We start from the raw sequence: 17,851 nt of genomic DNA, 5'->3' as shown, positions 1-17,851 counted from the left end.
CATTGATCGCTGCCAGAAACCCCGACACAAAAAAAGGCAGAGACGGAATGACGACAGATAATGAGAAAAAGTAGGTGTAAGAGCGTGAAAGATGTCAACAAGGCAGCTCAACTCCCAAAATGGCCTGTTTTAGCTTGTTTACCTGCACCCACTTCATTCAGTGTTCAGCCTACGTGCCAGGGGAACAAGCCGCTGCACGCTTTTGCCACAAAAGCTCACAACTGTAACTCACCCTGCCTTTACACCCTGCGCTGACGAAGCACCGCGTCACAGTTTCCGAAGCCTCTCCTTCCCTATTTGCATCATAATGCTTGCAACAACAACAAAAAAAAAGAATTTGAAAAAAAAAAAAAAAAGAAGAAGAAATGGTATGATATCTGTTATTAAGAATGTCACGCTGGATTTCTGAAAACAGATACATTTTTTGGGTTACATGCACTGAAATGACAAACATTTAATAAACTTTTTCTTACTTGAAGATTATACAAGCTGCAATGTAAGAGAAAATGTACTAGTAATGTAATCATTTTTGATTATCCTTATTCTTTTTCTCAAATTCAGTTCTCTGAGAGAAAGCATGTATTCTTCATACAGTGTAAAGTACAAATGCCACAGACTCATCCAGCAACTACTGACGTCAGCCAAAGTCTCGCCCAGGAATATTTGAATGCTTGTAATATTATTAAAAACAGCTTCACATGTGGTGTTTCACGACGGTCATCTGAGAGCAAAACAAGATGAAGTAGATAAGTGAGTTAATTTGGGTGTTTTTATTTGTCTGGATGTCTTTAAACACGACCGCAGAGTCTGGGACGTCTGAGCCACAGCCACTGAATGAGAACGAAACCCAGACGACTTCCTCTTTCCACCCATCAGCAGAGCCCCTCTCTGTCTTCTGCCGCTTTTCTTCCTTTCACTCTGTCGCTTCTCTGATGAGGCCCAAGCTTATCATGGAGCAGCGGACATGATGTCACTTCCTGTTTGGTTTTTCAGCTGCGACGAAAAAAGTCTCAGCTTGCTGACAGCTGTGATCTGAGCTGGAAACATGCAAATGAACAGGGTCGAAGGTTCAAGCTTGCCGATTGTAAATGCTTTGCCTTTCACCACAGCCCTTTCAAGTCGCATCAGAATCAACTTATTGTTCGGGTTGTTGCTGGATATATGTCACCGCCAGCTGACTGTAGTGTAGTGTGTGCCTCCTATACAGGTGTCTCCAGATCAGAAATTGCTTGACAAAGGGTATTTAAAAGTTATTTTTTGCATACCACAATATGCATTGCTGGACGACAGTAGTCTGTCATTTACTGTATAATATAAATCTTCTGTATTATCTCTTCTGCCAGGAAGAGCGTCAGTAAGAAAACTCCAACTCCTTTGCCTCATCATCTGTCGTTAGTTGAGAGTCTCCTGGTGACAGACAGGCAGGCGCTGTGACACCCAGCCCTGGTAATAGAAGGCAATTATAAGCCCTGGCGAGAGCAGTGGCAATGGGGAAAACTTTTATACAGCCCCCCTCCTGGGGCGCTGACATGCAGACACACTGAAATTAATTGCTACAAAACATCAGACGAGCTTGACGCACACATGCGCACAGTCAAACTCCTGGAAAGGAGAAGGATGAAACAATACACATCATGCGACGACGCATTGATGCTCGTGAGGAGAAGGAGAAGAAAGAAAAAGCAGCAAAGGAAGCTGCGAAAAAACAAGTAGATCCCTTCCAACAAATCATGTTTTCATCTAAATAAAGAAGCCAAAGACAATAGACTCGGGTACCTTGGAGACCAGGAGGACTATTTCTCCATGGCAACCAGTGTGGTGTGTGACAATGCCGCAGTGCGAGGGTTTGAACTGCTAAAGCTGTCTGGGAATGCAGAGATAGATGGGGAGAGAGAGAGAGAGAGAGAAGCTCAGAGAGTGAGACCCGCGGAGGGCTGTCGGTGTGCTCGTAATGAGAACACACACTGTCACAATCCCACTGCGAGAAGAATGGAAGTTCATGACTTTCCAACTCACGTTACTCCTTTTCTTGACTCTTTAAGTCAATACAAACAGAAATCCTTTCCCCCGCTAAATTATGACACCAAGACTGTTTATGTTTCCAATAGTGCAAATCCAAATATCCTCATTCGTAAACATTTCTCCGGTGTTGCTATGGAGTTGTTCCCCTGTTTGAGTGTCAGAAAAGGCATCGCCATGTGGCCTTCCGACAAGATTTATTTTAATTGTGTGGTGTATTGTGGCCAAGAGCGTGTCAGCCTATACGCTGGGTGTGTGCTGTCAGCACACTTGTGGATACATGTACTGGTGTTGGCCCATGGTCGTGTGTGTGTGTGTGTGTGTGTGTGTGTGTGTGTGCGCGCACGTGTGTATGTGTGTGTGTGTGTGCGTGCATTGGTCTTGTGTTTCTTTGCAGGAAGCAGATCCTGGAAGAAAGCGACACTTGTTGGGTCAAATGTACCTTGTGGCGCCCTAAAAGTGTGAGGATCCACAATAATGTCCTTGCATGTGACGGTTAAGCTGTGGATATAGGGCCAAGGTTACTCGAGACTACTAACAAGATTGAGATTCGTCCAACGAGTTGGCAGATGATACTGGAGAGCTGAGGGTGATGCACAGGCCATTGCTTGTCTTCAGGGTTAAAGTCAGAAGAAGACAGACTTGATATAGAAGTACAGTATATTCAAGGTTGATCCTAGAAACCGAGAAGTTAGGTTAGGGTGTGCATGTGTTTGGACGGCAAGACAAATAAATAAAGGAACATGTTGGCTTGTGTCTTTATTACAATCTCACCTTAATGTTCACGTTGAAAGCTTGTCAAAAAAGGTATTTTAGTTTCTGTTTGATTACTCCGTTTCATCCGAGTGTTAAAAGAATGGATTTGATTGAGATCATTGTTATGCAGCTGAGGTTTTATTTTTTATTTTTTTCATCCAGGGTTCAAACCAGGGCTACTGCGAGTCTTTTGCAAACTGTGTACTACTGCAAGTTTCAACACCGTCCTCACCCATTTCTCCTTGTCAGCATCGCCCGACAACCATCAACATGCAATCTCCTTTGTGTGTCTTTATTTTTATTTGCAGTGCGCTTTATAGAAATTCATTACACTGTCTGCCGCCAGCGTAGGCAGAAAAATATTCTCTCGGCTCGGCTGAACTCTCACCCTCCTTTAATGTAAACACTGCTCACCAGTCACGTTTCTCCTATTAAGGTAAACGGCTGCATTATGCATGAATTCAGTCTGCTTAATCTAGTTGCACCATTAACCTGCGCTCCATGGCACTACCACAGCCTTGGATGAAGAGGACGAAAGAAAAAAAAAATCTGATTTGGTTAATGTGTAATAGATTATCTAAATTTGAAGCATTAGTTCAAATTAGATTATTTATGATTATAGATCACTTACAGTGCCGAGAGGCGCTTTGTTGCCTGGTTAGAGCAGCCTTATATCAGTTGGTAAATCTTTGGTCAAAGTGACCAGAAGTGACATTTGGCCCTCGAGCTTGAACTCCTGAAAAACCCAGTGTCCCATAAGCCGAATACTTTTGACAGTTATTCATTTATTCATTCTCCATTTCTGTCAATTTCCTGTTTGTTTTTTTGTTTGTTTTTTTGCTCTTTAGAAGCATACAACGGGTGTTGCAGTTATTGTTGTTGGTGTCTGTCTGCCTCGTCAGCCGTCATGGCTGTTGACACACGGCACTCAGAGTTAAATGATTATTGTGCGATTGTAAAGGGTTGCAGGGCTTTCTGATGGAGACCTGTCTACCCAGCCCTGTAGGCTATCCCAGATCGGCGGTCTCCAGCTGGGGTTGGCGGGGGAGGGTTGGTTGGAGGGTAGGGGAGTGTGGGGGCTGAGGATGGAGGGGAGGGAGAGGGAGAGGGGCCTACCTGAATCAACCTGTCGTACCTGCCCCCGGGCCCACCTGTCAACAACACGCTAACAGTCGCTTTCTCTTACACTCTCTGTCGCTTTCTGGCTCTTCTTTTCCATCACTTCCTCTGCTTCTGTATCTCTCCTCACCCATTTATTTCCCTGCCTCTCAACCCCTCTACTCCGACACTACAAAACAAATAACTCTCACCTGAGCAGATTTGTCTGTCTCCCTCTCGCTGTCTGTCATTTTCACTTCACAGCGGGTTATTGGAAACAGCTTTGGCCAATGGACCCAGGGAGACTATTTGTCTTGGCAACTTCTGATCTGACTCAAAACTCAAATAAACTCGAGAGAACAAGTTAAAGGTTTGTGTGTGTGTGTGTGTCTGTGTGTGTGTGTGTGTGTGTGTGTGTGCGTGTGTGTGTGTGTGTGTGTGTGTGTGTGTGTGTGTGTGTGTGTGTGTGTGTGTGTGTGTGAGTGTGAGCGTGTGCTTTTTACCTGTTTGTATAAGGCCAGTTTGAGACAGGTCACGCTTTCAGAGACCGAGTGATTTCAGGGTGAGTTTACTAAATCTTCACTAGCTTGGGCTATGAGTTTTCAGCTCTTTATTTAGAAAGAAAAAGATCAAAACCAACTGTCTCCCCTTCCAAGCCATTCTCTCAATAAACGTCACGGGCCAAGGAGTGAGCAGGGTGATGGCGTGACTGCCTGATGCAATAATAAACCCACGCTGCTTTAAGCTGCTCTTCCACATAAGCAGATGTGAACTGGCACAGCTCCGTGTGACTGCAGACTGAAGCAAAGTTTTAAAATTTCGGACAAAAAAACCCCGACGACTGCCGCAGACTAAAAACAGGCCTACGAGTCTGGATGTTTTCTTTTTTCGTCGAATACGTACGCATGTGAGTCACACCCAAACGTGTTCGCTAAAGACAACAAACCAGTTGCGTTGCAGTCTGGACGCTGAGGCTACATTTTTTATTTTTTTTTCCCCCCTCTCTCACTGCTCATCTCTTCCTGTCTGTCTCCCTGCACTCACAGAGACGGCAGCAGCGTGAGGAGCAGATCCAATCAGCAAAGTAAATCAGCGAAAACGCGCCGCAACATCCAGGCAACCATGAGGGGAATCCGAAAATTAGTCTCGTCTGTGAATGATTTTCTTCTTCAGCCAACGGGTTAAAAAGAAGCTCGTGAGGCAGCTTAAATGTCACACAATAGAATAAGCAACTGTAATCCATTTAATATAAAAAAATCTTAATGTAAAAAAAAAAAAAAAAAAAAAAAGTGAAAAACACAATTAAAAATAATTAATGTTGCACATAACTGACAAACTTCAGAAAAGTATTAGAATTAAGAATTTGCTTTATTGTAATCAATTAAATGCTTTTTGTTTGTTTTGATATGTTCACTCATTCACTCGGGTAACCAATTCCTTTATGTAGATGAATGAATTATGATTTGCTTTCAAAATATGAAACAGACGGTTGTTTATGTTTATTTGGGTGACATTTCTATTTGTGTTGATTTTTAATTTCTTCTCTGGTGACATTATTAATGCTAATATTTCCAAATAGCTATATACCAAAAGTTAGTTAACATCAAAGAATATCATTTTTATATTGTGATTTTTATGTGCATTTATACACGCCCCAATATACCATTTACCCAAAGAAAAGTTTATCAATGGACTAAAATGTATATTAAAAAAAAGTATATCTTTTTTAAAGTTCCTCAGTATTTCCACTGTAGACTGGCAAGAAAGAAGAAAATGAAAAGGAAATCATATTTTAATTCTTGGTACAGTTTGTACAAAGTCAGATTAATCAAATGTAATCTCTCATCAGTCAGTAAAAGTGGAACAGGAACCTTTTCTCATCAGGAAAAGTAAAACCTGAGAGCATTTTATATTATTTTCATTAAATTTGCAATCAGAAATCTTTTATTCGAACAGATATTTAATGCACTCGCGTCTTGAGTCAATTCACCAAAAAAGTTCTTTATTACTGCTGCTGAGCGGCGCTGACCTGGTTCTGTAAAGCCCTGTCGAGAGGCGGCGGTCACCCCAGGGTGTCACCGCAGCGCTCTGCTCAGGCAAACATTCAAAAGTGTTTTGTGACAACCTTTAAATGTTACCCGTTGCTGTGCGGCCAATGCTGCATGGTGTTGGGGAAGCCCCGTCTTTCTGGCATGCTACCGGTGACTCATCGGGTGCTGAAAGGTCAGGGGTCAGCTCTTTTGTCGCAAGCATCAAACAAACAAGGCCCGGGGACTCGGTGAGTCACGTATCCTCGGGGGCCACGGTGGGGCCACTTCGTGGTGGGCTTTGTGTTGTGTTTGGTAATCGTCTCTCTGTCACCTAAAACCTTCAGGAGGTAACAACAGACAGATAAGCAGATACAGACGCCATTCGCCGTCGCCGTCGCCGCCGCCGCCACCGCCGCCACCGCCGCCACCGCCGCCACCGCCGCCACCGCCGCCACCGCCGCTCTGTTTCTATGCGATACGCCAGCGGCGGTGCTGCTCCACAGTCTGGGCCGGGGGGAGTGAGGGGTAATAAGACGGAGCCGAGATTGCGGCGATTGTGAAGCTTCAGTCGACTGTTTTAAAACATCAAAGAGTTACTACCTACTGTTAGAGAAATCATATCTTGTAATTACATGGAGCTCCAGTGATCTTTCTGGCTTCATGTGAGAAGAGAGAGAGAGAGAAAAAAGAAAAAGAAAACACGGGAACGCGTCCGAGTGTCAACAGGTGGGCTATTTTCATCTACTGCAATGTGTTCCAGTTCAATCAGTGGGCTGAGGTTTACCATGAAGAGAGAACAGAAGTGAGGTGTTTAAAGCATGCGGTACCGAACGGACTCCCCTTACATCCGTTTGTCTTTTCATATATGTCAATTAGTGGAGATTGTCTTTGACCTCTTTGCACGACCAGTTTCCTCAATGTCTCTCAGAGATTCTATTTCTCTCACGGCTGCTGAACTTTTTGCAGGCGCATTTCACTCTGCGTGTAAAAGGTCAGGTCACACACTCCTGCTGGCGTCATTCTAAAAACTGAAAGAAAAATGACATTTATCAAATAGGCTCCGATCGTGTTCCCTGCTTCTCTCCCCATCACTATATGACTGTGGGCTAATATTCAGCCTGTCACTCTGCCAGAGACGATCGGGCCCCCGCTCTTCTCCCATTTAATTATCAACACGGGCCCCATCGTAGTGAGGCCACATTTAATTTTTACCATATGAAAATCCAGATTTCTCGCCCCTTCCCACTTTGTACAATAAAACCGTGACGGCAGATTTCCGTGTTCAAAAATAACCAGGTCCACTCGCTTTCTCTCTCTATTAAATCATCCCTGCCTCCCTCGCTCCCTCCCGTCGCCTCTTACATAACAGCCAAGCTTTGCTAACTGTCATTACCCACCTTCTAATCTTGGTCCGCCCATCATGGGCACACCTGTATGCTAATGGGGAGGGATTGCACCACCGCTCTGTGTGGGCAGCCGTGGAGGTGAGTAGGTGTGACGGAGGAGCAGTGGTGTCTGCCTGCATGTCAGTCCTGTCTCTTCTGACTGGCACTGACTGCTGACAAATGCCAACACAAAGCTTGGTATTTGCGCCCACGTACACTATGTGGGTGAGAGGATTCTCTCTCAGGCTCTCTATTTTCTGTTTTCCTACAACGCTCACTCTTCATTGCCACCGTCTTCGTATATATTTTCCTTTTTTTTTTTTTTTTTCAATCTGCCTCCAATTCTTTTATATCTATATGTCTCTATTATCTTCCTTGCTCTCCTCTCACCTTTTAATGTTCCAACTCTTCTTCTCTCTTCCACCTTCTATCTTTTTTTGGCTGCTACATCTACCTACTTCCGCGTTTTCTCTTCCTTGGCAGATTGGGGCGTGATTAAATATTAACTAGTTCTCGTGCTGTGTGTGTGTATGTGTGTGTGTGTGTGTGAACAGGGGTGTGGCGAGTGCGTAGGTAATGGTGGAGCTTCTTTTTTTTCCTGCCGGCTGGCAGCGCGTTGGAGTTTGATCAGCCGAGGACTCCTCTGGCTGGCTTGTGTGGGCAGCACTGGGGAACACACCGAGGAGAGCGCACACACACACACACACACACACACACACACACACACACACACACACACACACACACACACACACACACACACACACACACACACACACACACACACACACACACACACACACACACACACACACACACACACACACACACACACACACACTAATTCTCCTTCCACTGCCCTTACAGCATCTGGCTCCCGCCCCCTCCATGCATCAGAGTAAAGGGAGGCCCAAACAGCCACTGTGAACTGTTTATCATCTTTATTACTTTATTACTTTTCTGAGAGTTTTCCCTAACCTGATTTTATTACATTGTCATCAGATGATGAGTTCTCTCATCTAGCTCTCGCTGCTTTTTCTTCTTTGCTTTGCCGCAAATTTATCGACTTTGGTAACTGATGCATGACAGCCAAGGTGGATGCAGATGGGAGTTTAGATATGGTATCATCACCTCACCATGTATGTATAGTCATTTTGTGTTAACTTACCCTCCTCATGTCTCATCTCCTGATCTTTTTCTGCCCGTAAGGTTAGAGGCCCATGGAGGAGCAACATCACATTTACTGAAAAAAATGAAAATAAAGAGTTTGTTAGCAATGGGAGCAGCAGTTTCTTTCTCCTGAAATGTAACACCGCTGTGCCACATACCTTCAAAAAGTTATCAAGGCTGATCATTTATAAGTTGAATATCTGTATGAATAAACAACATTAAACATTCTCCAGCTGTGCCCTCCACTCTGGGCTTATTTGGATTTTGTAAAGGAGGATCTGCTCCAGATCATCCATAATATATGACAGAGTTTTGCAATCAGTCTTGATGGGCGTAAACACAGAGATTTGCCAGCGGCTGAATGGGAAACGCCTGGGAGTGAATGCAACCTGGCGAAGACCAGAAGAGCCTTTGTCAGGATGCAGTAAAATACTATGGTTAACATTTTGGATTGTTTAGTATATTTATCTTTTTTAAGATGACATTACTATTATCTATATTCATTGTCAATATTTTGTTTTGTTTTTAATTGAGCACCTGTGGATATACAGACAGTTTAGACACGCAATCATCAGACTTGATGATAATATCAGAGGGATGCAGGTCTCTCTCTGTCTCTCAGCTCTGTTTTCACATGCACCAGGAGCAGATCTTCTGTCTCTGTCTCACCTTCTCTCGGGCCACCTTAAAGGCTCCTGCCCACGATATTTCCCAATGAGGTTGCTCGCATATAGATCCAGTCAGCAGCAAGAGAAACACATTGATTTCCCGTCAGCATCCACCGAGGAGTGCTGGCGCGCCCACCGGAGCTGGAGCAGCCGGGGGAAACATCGGCATCCCGCGGGCGTCCTGGCAGCTGCGCGCAGCGTTGTTAATGCGGCCCATTAGGCCGCTGAGTGGCAGAGAGATTCCCCCGAATATTGAGCCGGGGACACCCCTCAATTAGACCGATCGCCCCGCACCTCGTCAGCATCCGCGGCGATCTGTTCTCATTAATCAATGACACGGCCGAGAGAGACGGAAAGTTAATTTGGAGGAAGTTTGCTGCCGTGCAGCAGAGTTTTGCAGGGTCGCATTCTGCGCCTGCCTGCATGCATTATGGAGAAAAGTGGTGCAACATGAGGGTGAAATAACAGAATACGACCAAAGGAAAAAAAAAAAAAAAAAAGGAAAATAAAGGTAACTTCACAACCTATCTAATCATTCATGTTTAAACTTCGTTTGTATTTGCAGTTTATGAAACATGTTGAAACAAAGTCAAAGTATTTTTTTTCTCCTCCACATGAAGCCCAGCCTGAGCTTTAAAACCCGGGAGCAGGACTCTGCTGCTGACATTACTTATTGTGAGCGCTGGACATGATTTGCACTCCAGCCTCTCATTCACTGCCAAGCAGCGATCAGCGCTGCCTCAGGAAGTTCCAAATAAGGCCCGGGAAATGGAAACCCACCGGAATAGGTCCTTATGTAGTCACGACCTTATAAGGCACGGCGGAGCCGGGCTTTCCGGCAGCGGCGCAGCCTGCTGCACAGATGGGAAATCCAAATCAAATCTACGGGGCGACGGGGAGAGAGCAAGAATTATGCCGCTGTCTGGCGAAGCTGTTCGTCTATGAAGACACATTGATTCGGGACAGAGGAAGAGCGGCGTTGTCTTCGCAATTTACGGTGAGAGCTTAATATAAAGTGTGTGCGCTCTGCTTTCCCCCCCAGGCCAGCGTCATGTGTCCTCCACTGCAGTGCCTAAATATGGGCTTCCTCTCTTCCATATATGGACATCTACGTCACGACAGGAGTGTATAAAAGGAGCGGGGAAACCTCTCAGCTCAGAGAGCCCTGAGAGTCCACAAGAGCAACTGTTAGAGCAGAGATAGACTGACAAACACATTGAAACTCCCGAACTGAGAAATATCACACCAAAAGTGAAACGTCAATTCAAAACAACATCCATCTAAGGTCAAAACCTGATTGGATCAGTAATTTAATGCAAAAGAAAAAAAATCAACATTGATCTGTTGCTTAATTTGGATGCATCTTAGGGAATGAGTATTAAGGATACATTTGATTTTTTCTGAAAAAGACAAGTGGATCTTTACTCATCTCTCAGTGACAAAGGAAAACACCAAGGACAACTGGAGCGCGAGAGTCACGGAGCCAGGCAGAGAACAGTATCTTGCTCGGCATCAGCAGAAGTGTGCAGCGCTCCCTGCGCTGGGCTGAGTGATTCCCTCCACTGCTCTGCCAGCGTGCACAGCCTCCCTGCGCTCCGCAGCAGCCGCCAGCGCAGCATCAGTCCTGCAGCTTCAGCACCAGCAGAGGATGGCTGCAGCCAAGACCGAGATGATCCTCCCTACCCTGCAGATCTCTGAGCCCCTGAGCTTTCCTCACTCTCCCATGGATAACTACCCCAAGCTGGAGGAGGTGATGATGCTCAGCTCTGCGGGGACCCCCTTCCTCACTGCCTCCGCACCCGAAGGTGCAGGCTTCGGCTCGGGCGAGCCGGGAGAGCAGTACGACCACCTTGCTGGAGGTAAGAGACAAAGAAAACTTGCTTTTTCTTTCGCATCCTCAATGTTGCAAAAATGACTCTATTAATTACAAAATTATAATAAGTGACTGGTCAATACTATATTCGCAATTGATATTTTATGATTTGTTGTTTGGCAATAAATTGATAGAAAAACATGTAAACTCATGTAACTGTAACTTACAAGCTATGATTTGTAAATACAAATCAAATTAGTCTCGCAAGCTACCAACCAGCATGTACCAAAAAAACAATCAGATACAAAAATAATGTTTAATATAAATTTTTAAAAGCAGCTCTAAAACCCTGTTGGCTCTCTGAGGACTCAGACTCTGCTCAGCCACCGCATGCTTCTAGACACTCCTACAGCTCAATTCAAATTGCATTCCTAAAACCAGCTGAACTGCAGTTTTGGTAATCAATTGCCTCTGGCTTTCTGATGAGTTTAGAAATCTGCATGTTGGTGTGTGCGTGCGTATGTGTGTGTGTGTGTGTGTGTGTGTGTGTGTGTGTGTGTGTGTGTGTGTGTGTGTGTGCGTATGTGTGTGTGTGTGTGGCTCGTGTGAGACAGAAAGTGGAAAAGAAAAAAAAAAGCCAGAGTGAGCAGATGAGAATGTGAGTATTAAGCTTGCGCAGCAGTGGTGGTGGAGATGTGGCCGAGACAGTTTTAGAGTTGAGGCAGAAAGAGTTTAGTTGGAGAGTGCTTCTTTGCGTGGGCACCTGACTGATCTGTTACAGAGGAGAGGGGTGACACACTGTCCACTGCTCTGGCAGGATCCTGAACTCCCCTCCTCTCTCTGGATATTGACAGTTTGATTAATGTCTCTCCTTTCTCTGTGCTCCCTGCAGATACGTTACCTGATATCCCCTTCAACTGTGACAAGCCAGTTGTGGAACAGACGTACCCCACCCAGAGGCTGCCCCCCATTTCTTACACAGGCCGCTTCACACTTGAGCCTGCGACCACCTGCAGCAACAGCCTCTGGGCGGAGCCCATCCTGGGCCTGTTCACCGGGCTGATGGGCAATGTTGCGCCCAGCTCCAGCGCTTCCTCCACTGCCTCACAGAACACCTCATCCTCTTCAACCGTTCCGTCCTCCTCCACGTCCTCCTCTTCTACCTCCTCTTCCTCATCTCAGAGCTCCAGCCTCAGTTCCTCGATTCACCACAGTGAGCCCAATCCAATCTATTCCGCCGCCCCGACATACTCCAGCCCAAATTCTGACATCTTCCCTGACCAGGGCCAGGTTTTTCCGAACTCAGCGGGAGCAGTGCAGTACCCACCGCCTGCCTACCCCAACAGCAAGACCTGTGGCACAAGTTTCCCCGTGCCCATGATCCCTGACTATCTTTTTCCTCAGCAGCAGGGAGAGATCAGCTTGGTGCCTCCTGACCAAAAGCCTTTCCAGAGTCAGTCCAGCCAGCCCTCCCTCACTCCTCTGTCCACAATTAAGGCTTTTGCCACCCAAACTGGTTCCCAGGACTTAAAAAGTGTCTACCAGTCGCAGCTGATTAAGCCCAGCCGCATGCGCAAGTACCCCACACGGCCAAGCAAGACGCCGCCGCACGAAAGGCCTTACGCGTGCCCCGTGGAGACCTGCGATCGCCGCTTCTCGCGGTCCGACGAGCTCACACGTCACATCCGCATCCACACGGGTCAGAAACCCTTCCAGTGTCGCATCTGCATGCGCAACTTCAGCCGCAGTGACCACCTAACAACACACATCCGCACTCACACTGGCGAGAAGCCCTTCGCCTGTGAAATTTGCGGACGCAAGTTTGCTCGCAGCGATGAGAGGAAAAGGCACACGAAGATCCATCTAAGACAGAAGGACAAGAAAGCAGAGAAAGCGGGAGCAGTGGTGGCAACAACAGCACCGGTATCCGCCGCCTCACCTGCTTCCAGCTACCCCTCTCCCATCACTTCCTACCCCTCACCGGTGTCCTCTTATGCCTCCCCAGTAACCTCCTGTTACTCCTCTCCAGTCCACACTTCCTATCCGTCTCCCTCTGTCGCGACAACCTACCCATCAGTCTCCATGTCCAGCACCTTTCAGTCACAGGTCACCTCCTCTTTCCCTTCATCAGTCGTATCCAACATCTACAGTTCCCCCGTCCCCACCCCTCTGTCAGACATGCAGACCACCCTTTCCCCAAGGACAATTGAGATCTGCTAAAAACAGAAAGAGCAAAGAGAAAAACTTTTAAGTCTCACCAAACTTGTCCTTTCTTAAGGTTTTTTGAGGGGAATGAAATCAGCATCAAAAGGATTTTTTTTTTCTTCCCTCCTCCCCTCCAAAAAGCACTTTTCTGCTCCCTGTGCAGAGTTAGGTGAATCTTGAGATTTACCCGAAAGAGAGAAAAAGACACATGCCAAGGACTGGGCAAAGACAAACGAAGATAAAAAGGGATTCTTTTTTTTTTTTTATGTCTCTGTAAAACAAATGCAACGTTTCAAATGCATAAGGGACTTCAGAGATACTGAGAAGAAACCTCTGCTATTAGGTACTCAAAAACCAAGAGACAAACAGGTTGCCAGCCGTCGTGGTGCTGTGGCACGTTCGCCCTTGCAGGCACAGAAACAGTACAAAAGACATTGAATGATATACATAAGCTATCATATATGTATATTGTACATGTGCCATGTTTTGTTTTTATCATTCTTTGGTACCACAGATGTGAACAAAATTATTTGCATATTTGCATTGTATTATTTTAAGTGAGCAGGGCCATATTTTCTACATACTTTCTCTATTATGTAGTGATGATGCTGTGATCCGTTTTGACTTTGTTTGAAAAAAAAAGAAAAAAAAAAGCACTTAAGTATTCAAGCATGAGTAAGAGTGATGTTAGTTTCTGTTTGTAAATATCATCCACTGGTACTATCTCTTTCTCTCTTTCTCACATGTGACATATCGCTCGGTTATATGGAAAAATAGAGAAAAGGAGAAAAAAAAAAAAAAAACAAGTTCAAAAGAATTTCAACAAGACAAACGCTCCCGTTATTTGGTGCCTTTTGTGAAGCCTTGCTGGTGTTGTGACTCGGCTGCGCGCAAGAGAGGATGCACTGCATCTCGCCTTAAGGGTTGAGGGAATATTTTTGTTACAGAATGTAAGTCATACTCAGAGAGAGGAAAAGGGACGAGCTACGAGGGCACCGCTTCATTTTACCAGAATGTAAGCAAAAAAGGATTAAAAACTATAAAGTATATTTTTGTAAAACTTAAGTGTAAATATCCACATCTTCAAGAGCTGGAATGTTGAAGTTACCTACTGAGTAGGCATGGGATTCTTTTGTATGTTATATACATGCAGTTCATTATTTTGTGGTTATCTTTATTTTGTATTTGTGTTTGTTAAAACAAGTGACTGTTTCTGGCTTCTAAACACATTGAATGCGCTTAACTGCCAATGGGATATTTGATGTACAAGATATCCTCCCAGAAATGAAATATAAATAAAAATATGAATATATATGTATATTGTTATCATACTTTTATTGTTTGACTTGTGTGCTTTCAAATATTTCCATTGGTGCTTCCAGCCTTTTCATTACATTATTTCCTTCCCTATGTTGCATCATATACTCCCCATACGTGAATTTCATATATACTATTATCTTTATATGGTAATTGTATGCAGATTATTAGTAGATTCATACCATCACATTACATGGACCTTCTCTTTAATTAAAAAAGAAATGAAAAAAAAACCCTCCAACACATCATAATCTTGTGAAAACTCTCCATTTCAATCACTCTTCCCCCCCATGAAACCTTGTATGATAACACTAACGCATGACGACTCCCATGCCTATAAACACTGATGATGAGGATTTCTTATCGACATCTAACTTGCTCTTGAAGATATTACGCTTATCTGGATTTTCATTTCATTTCAGATTTGATGATATGCTTTCGGCTCTTTCTGTTGAGTACACAGACCTCTAACAATCTGATGTTTAAACAAAATGGCAAAAAAGAAAAAAAAAAAAAAAGGGAGAAAAAAAAATCCTCTGTATGCTGATGGAGAAATGATTTTTAGATGGGGATATTTTAAACCGACTCTACTTAGACATGCACGGGGTTATTTCTGCAGGGTGCAGGTGGAATCCATCACACAATAATTACCTACTTTTCCCACAAATGTTGGCGAGATGCTGTCACCTCGTAGTGAATGAGCTGTAACACACAATTGGGCAATATCGGTGTAGGTTAGAGTGAATTGTTGCACAGGAGCAGCTGAACAGACTGGGCCTGAAGGTTTAAATGCTGTTTCTTTGGGTTTTTCAAGCAGAATATAATAACAGCTTTATCGCACCATCATTATTCATCTGCCACTGTTCCCTCGGCAAGAAATTCTTGCTACATGTTTGAGTATGGAAATAAAACAGCTCAGTTTTTTTAGTCTGTGTAGACATAAACCCCCCCCCCTCTCTCTGAGCTTTGGAGTAATTTTTGCGTTGTGAAATGCACAAACCAAAATACTCACAAATGCAAACACAGCTAAAATAGAAAGCAGAAAAACAAGTACAAGAGAGTGATGGCAGGAAAGGGGAAATAATTAAGGTAATTGGTCTCCTGATCTCAGATTTTCAAACGGGGTCTTATTAGTTGAGCGTGTTTGTGCATGCGCGCAGGCGTCGGTACACAATGTACACACTGTCTATAGAAGGAACTTAATCGAGTTAGTTCCTGCCTTGTGTCTGCACGCTGCCCATGTATGTGAAGCTGCGTGTGAAATGAGCTGGATTTCCACCACCTATAGCAGGGCTGTCCAACATATGACCTGCGCTCCACCCATGGGTCTGAGATGACCTGCCAGATGACATCGCGAGGTGTGAAAATGACAAAGAAGGTGTTAACAAGACTTTTTTTTTTTTTTTTTTTACTTAAACATAACTGCTATTTCTTTTTCTTTTATTCCCACAAAAGAGTCGACAAATAACACAAATTTGGTGTTGCAGCAGTGACAGTTAGCTACGTTATAGAATCATCAGCAACGCAGTCATAACGCCAGGTTGGATTTGTAATATATGCATTCTAAAGTCTGCAAAACACAAAATGGAAGACAGTTTTTTTTTTTTTTTACTGTATTTGACACCCATTGAGGTACATTCAAAACCACATAATTTTAATTGCCTTCATTTTTCATGAAAACTTTTACTTGTTCAGGTTATTTTAAAAAAGCTCCTTTAATTCAATGCAAACTTTTTCAAAGAGATTTTCTTGTACTTTGCTCTAAAACAAAGGAAAACATTTGGCGTAAAGCAGATGTACCTGGATGAAGGTGTGGTCTTCGCGTTGGTGTGAATCCTGTGTGTATGAGAGTGTGTGTGTATTATACGTTTGTATATGTTTAATTAAACACACGTACAGCTGAAGAAGAAATATCAACAAAAGACGGTAACAACAGTCCACTCTCTTGGATTAAATCGACATCACTGCGCCATTTTGTGTGTGTGTGCGTGGACACGTGGACGCACGAGGAAATCACACGAACAAAATCAGTGGTGTGGTTGCTGTCTGCGCTCAGTGAAATCATCTTGATGTTTAAATCATGATGTTTCTCACTAAGAAGAATATCTTTCTTTTTTTTTTTAAAGCAAATCTGAAGACTCCTTGTTTGGCTTGAAATCCTGAAAATCTCTCCTTTCCCGCCATTGTTTACAGCATATCCTGGTCCCTGGCTGCAAATAAAAAGTCATACTGCAGCTTTGGCATGAAAACTTTCTCCTGTTGCTATGCGTTTAAGAAAAGTCTTTTATTCAATGTGAGAACCACAGACTTTGCTTCTCTCAGCCCTTTTCTTGTGTCAGGAGACTGTATTTCAGCCAGTGTTGGTCACACAAAGATGGACGCTATTGCCCAACTTTGTCACAAGTCCCTGGCCCACATGCTGAAACGACAGGCAGCCAATATCATAGAGAGTATTAGGGAGATTGTGTCGATGGTGATTGAAGGCTCTTCCTCGCATATCAAAGCTCACGTGCTGGGCCCGTTCTGTTTAGGGAGGTGTGAGAGGAGTATAAGAGGATTTGGGAGTGCAGATGCGTCGTGGCTTCACTCTGTTGTAACCCACAATGGAGCCACCTCACGTCCCCAACAGGCTTCCACTTCAAGAGCCCTGCCTTTGTTCAAAAATGTATTTGTTCTCTTATTCTTTTTGGGAACTGTGTAGAACAAAAAAGAACGAATGGCGAAAAGAACCCATTCTTTCTCCCACAACCCTCCAACCCCATCCTGCTACCACCTCTCTCTCTCTTTCTCCCTCCCTCACTGACTGTACCTCTCTCTCCCTATCTGGTAGTGCATATTTTGCTGGAGATGCTAATGATCTCCCCCCGCTGTATTCTGATGCAAGGTCTGTCTACACTTTTCCCTTTCATCCACATACAAATGTGCTCTTATTGCCTCTTCGCCCTCGGGCCTTTTAAGATGCCTTTTTGAAATATGCCGTTTGATAAGCACATCATTGGCCAAGTCCCCGCAGTGATTAGAGCTCTCTTTAATGTGAGCAAGTTATAGAGTGAATGAGGGGCTCCGGGGCCGGCAGCTATCCATTCTCCTCTGCCCTCACCCCCTGACATCTCCCGGGCCGCTGGGAAAAGCTCAGCGTCGGCTCGGGTGACCCAGAGCCCAGCTTAGCTCTGAGACACAACTGGCCATCCTCCATCTTTCATCTCCACATGGAGATTAAGCACAGGAGGAATGACACTGGAGGATCGCCTTTATAGAGACACGGTACTGTATGCTGGAAGGCTAGATTCCTGTACTCTATCACAGGAATGTGACAGGAGGACTGCTCTCTAATGTCTTTTAAATATGCTCCATTGATCTCATGTTCAGAGCCTCTCTCTGCCTCGCCGG

The 17,851-nt window shown here is 44.5% G+C and overlaps 1 protein-coding gene across 2 annotated transcripts; it reads left to right on the top strand.

The window, feature by feature from the left end:
* The first annotated feature begins 9,788 nt into the window (after positions 1-9,788).
* On the top strand, positions 9,789-13,886 carry egr1 (early growth response 1). Of its 2 annotated transcripts, XM_080465602.1 has the most exons (3): positions 9,789-10,123; positions 10,563-10,985; positions 11,832-13,886. In XM_080465602.1, the coding sequence occupies exons 2-3, from the start codon at positions 10,775-10,777 to the stop codon at positions 13,157-13,159; spliced, it is 1,539 nt and encodes a 512-aa protein (XP_080321728.1). In that variant the 5' UTR covers positions 9,789-10,123; positions 10,563-10,774; the 3' UTR covers positions 13,160-13,886. The 2 variants fall into 2 exon arrangements, with proteins under 2 accessions (XP_080321728.1, XP_080321727.1); XM_080465601.1 differs by lacking the exon at positions 9,789-10,123 and having other exon boundaries at positions 10,284-10,985.
* Positions 13,887-17,851: the final 3,965 nt, after the last annotated feature.

The sequence above is a fragment of the Lipophrys pholis genome, assembly GCF_963383615.2.
Source record: "Lipophrys pholis genome assembly, chromosome: 6".
Taxonomy (NCBI): Eukaryota; Metazoa; Chordata; class Actinopteri; order Blenniiformes; family Blenniidae; genus Lipophrys; species Lipophrys pholis.
This window is presented reverse-complemented; position numbering and strand designations above follow the sequence as displayed.

What these genes read in the sequence shown, in the direction of transcription:
- egr1 (XM_080465602.1), top strand. Translation starts at nt 10,775, where the DNA reads ATGGCTGCAGCCAAGACCGAGATGATCCTCCCTACCCTGCAGATCTCT. An exon ending in GTACGACCACCTTGCTGGAG is followed by an intron (nt 10,986 to 11,831) that starts GTAAGAGACAAA and finishes TGCTCCCTGCAG; the next exon opens with ATACGTTACCTGATATCCCC.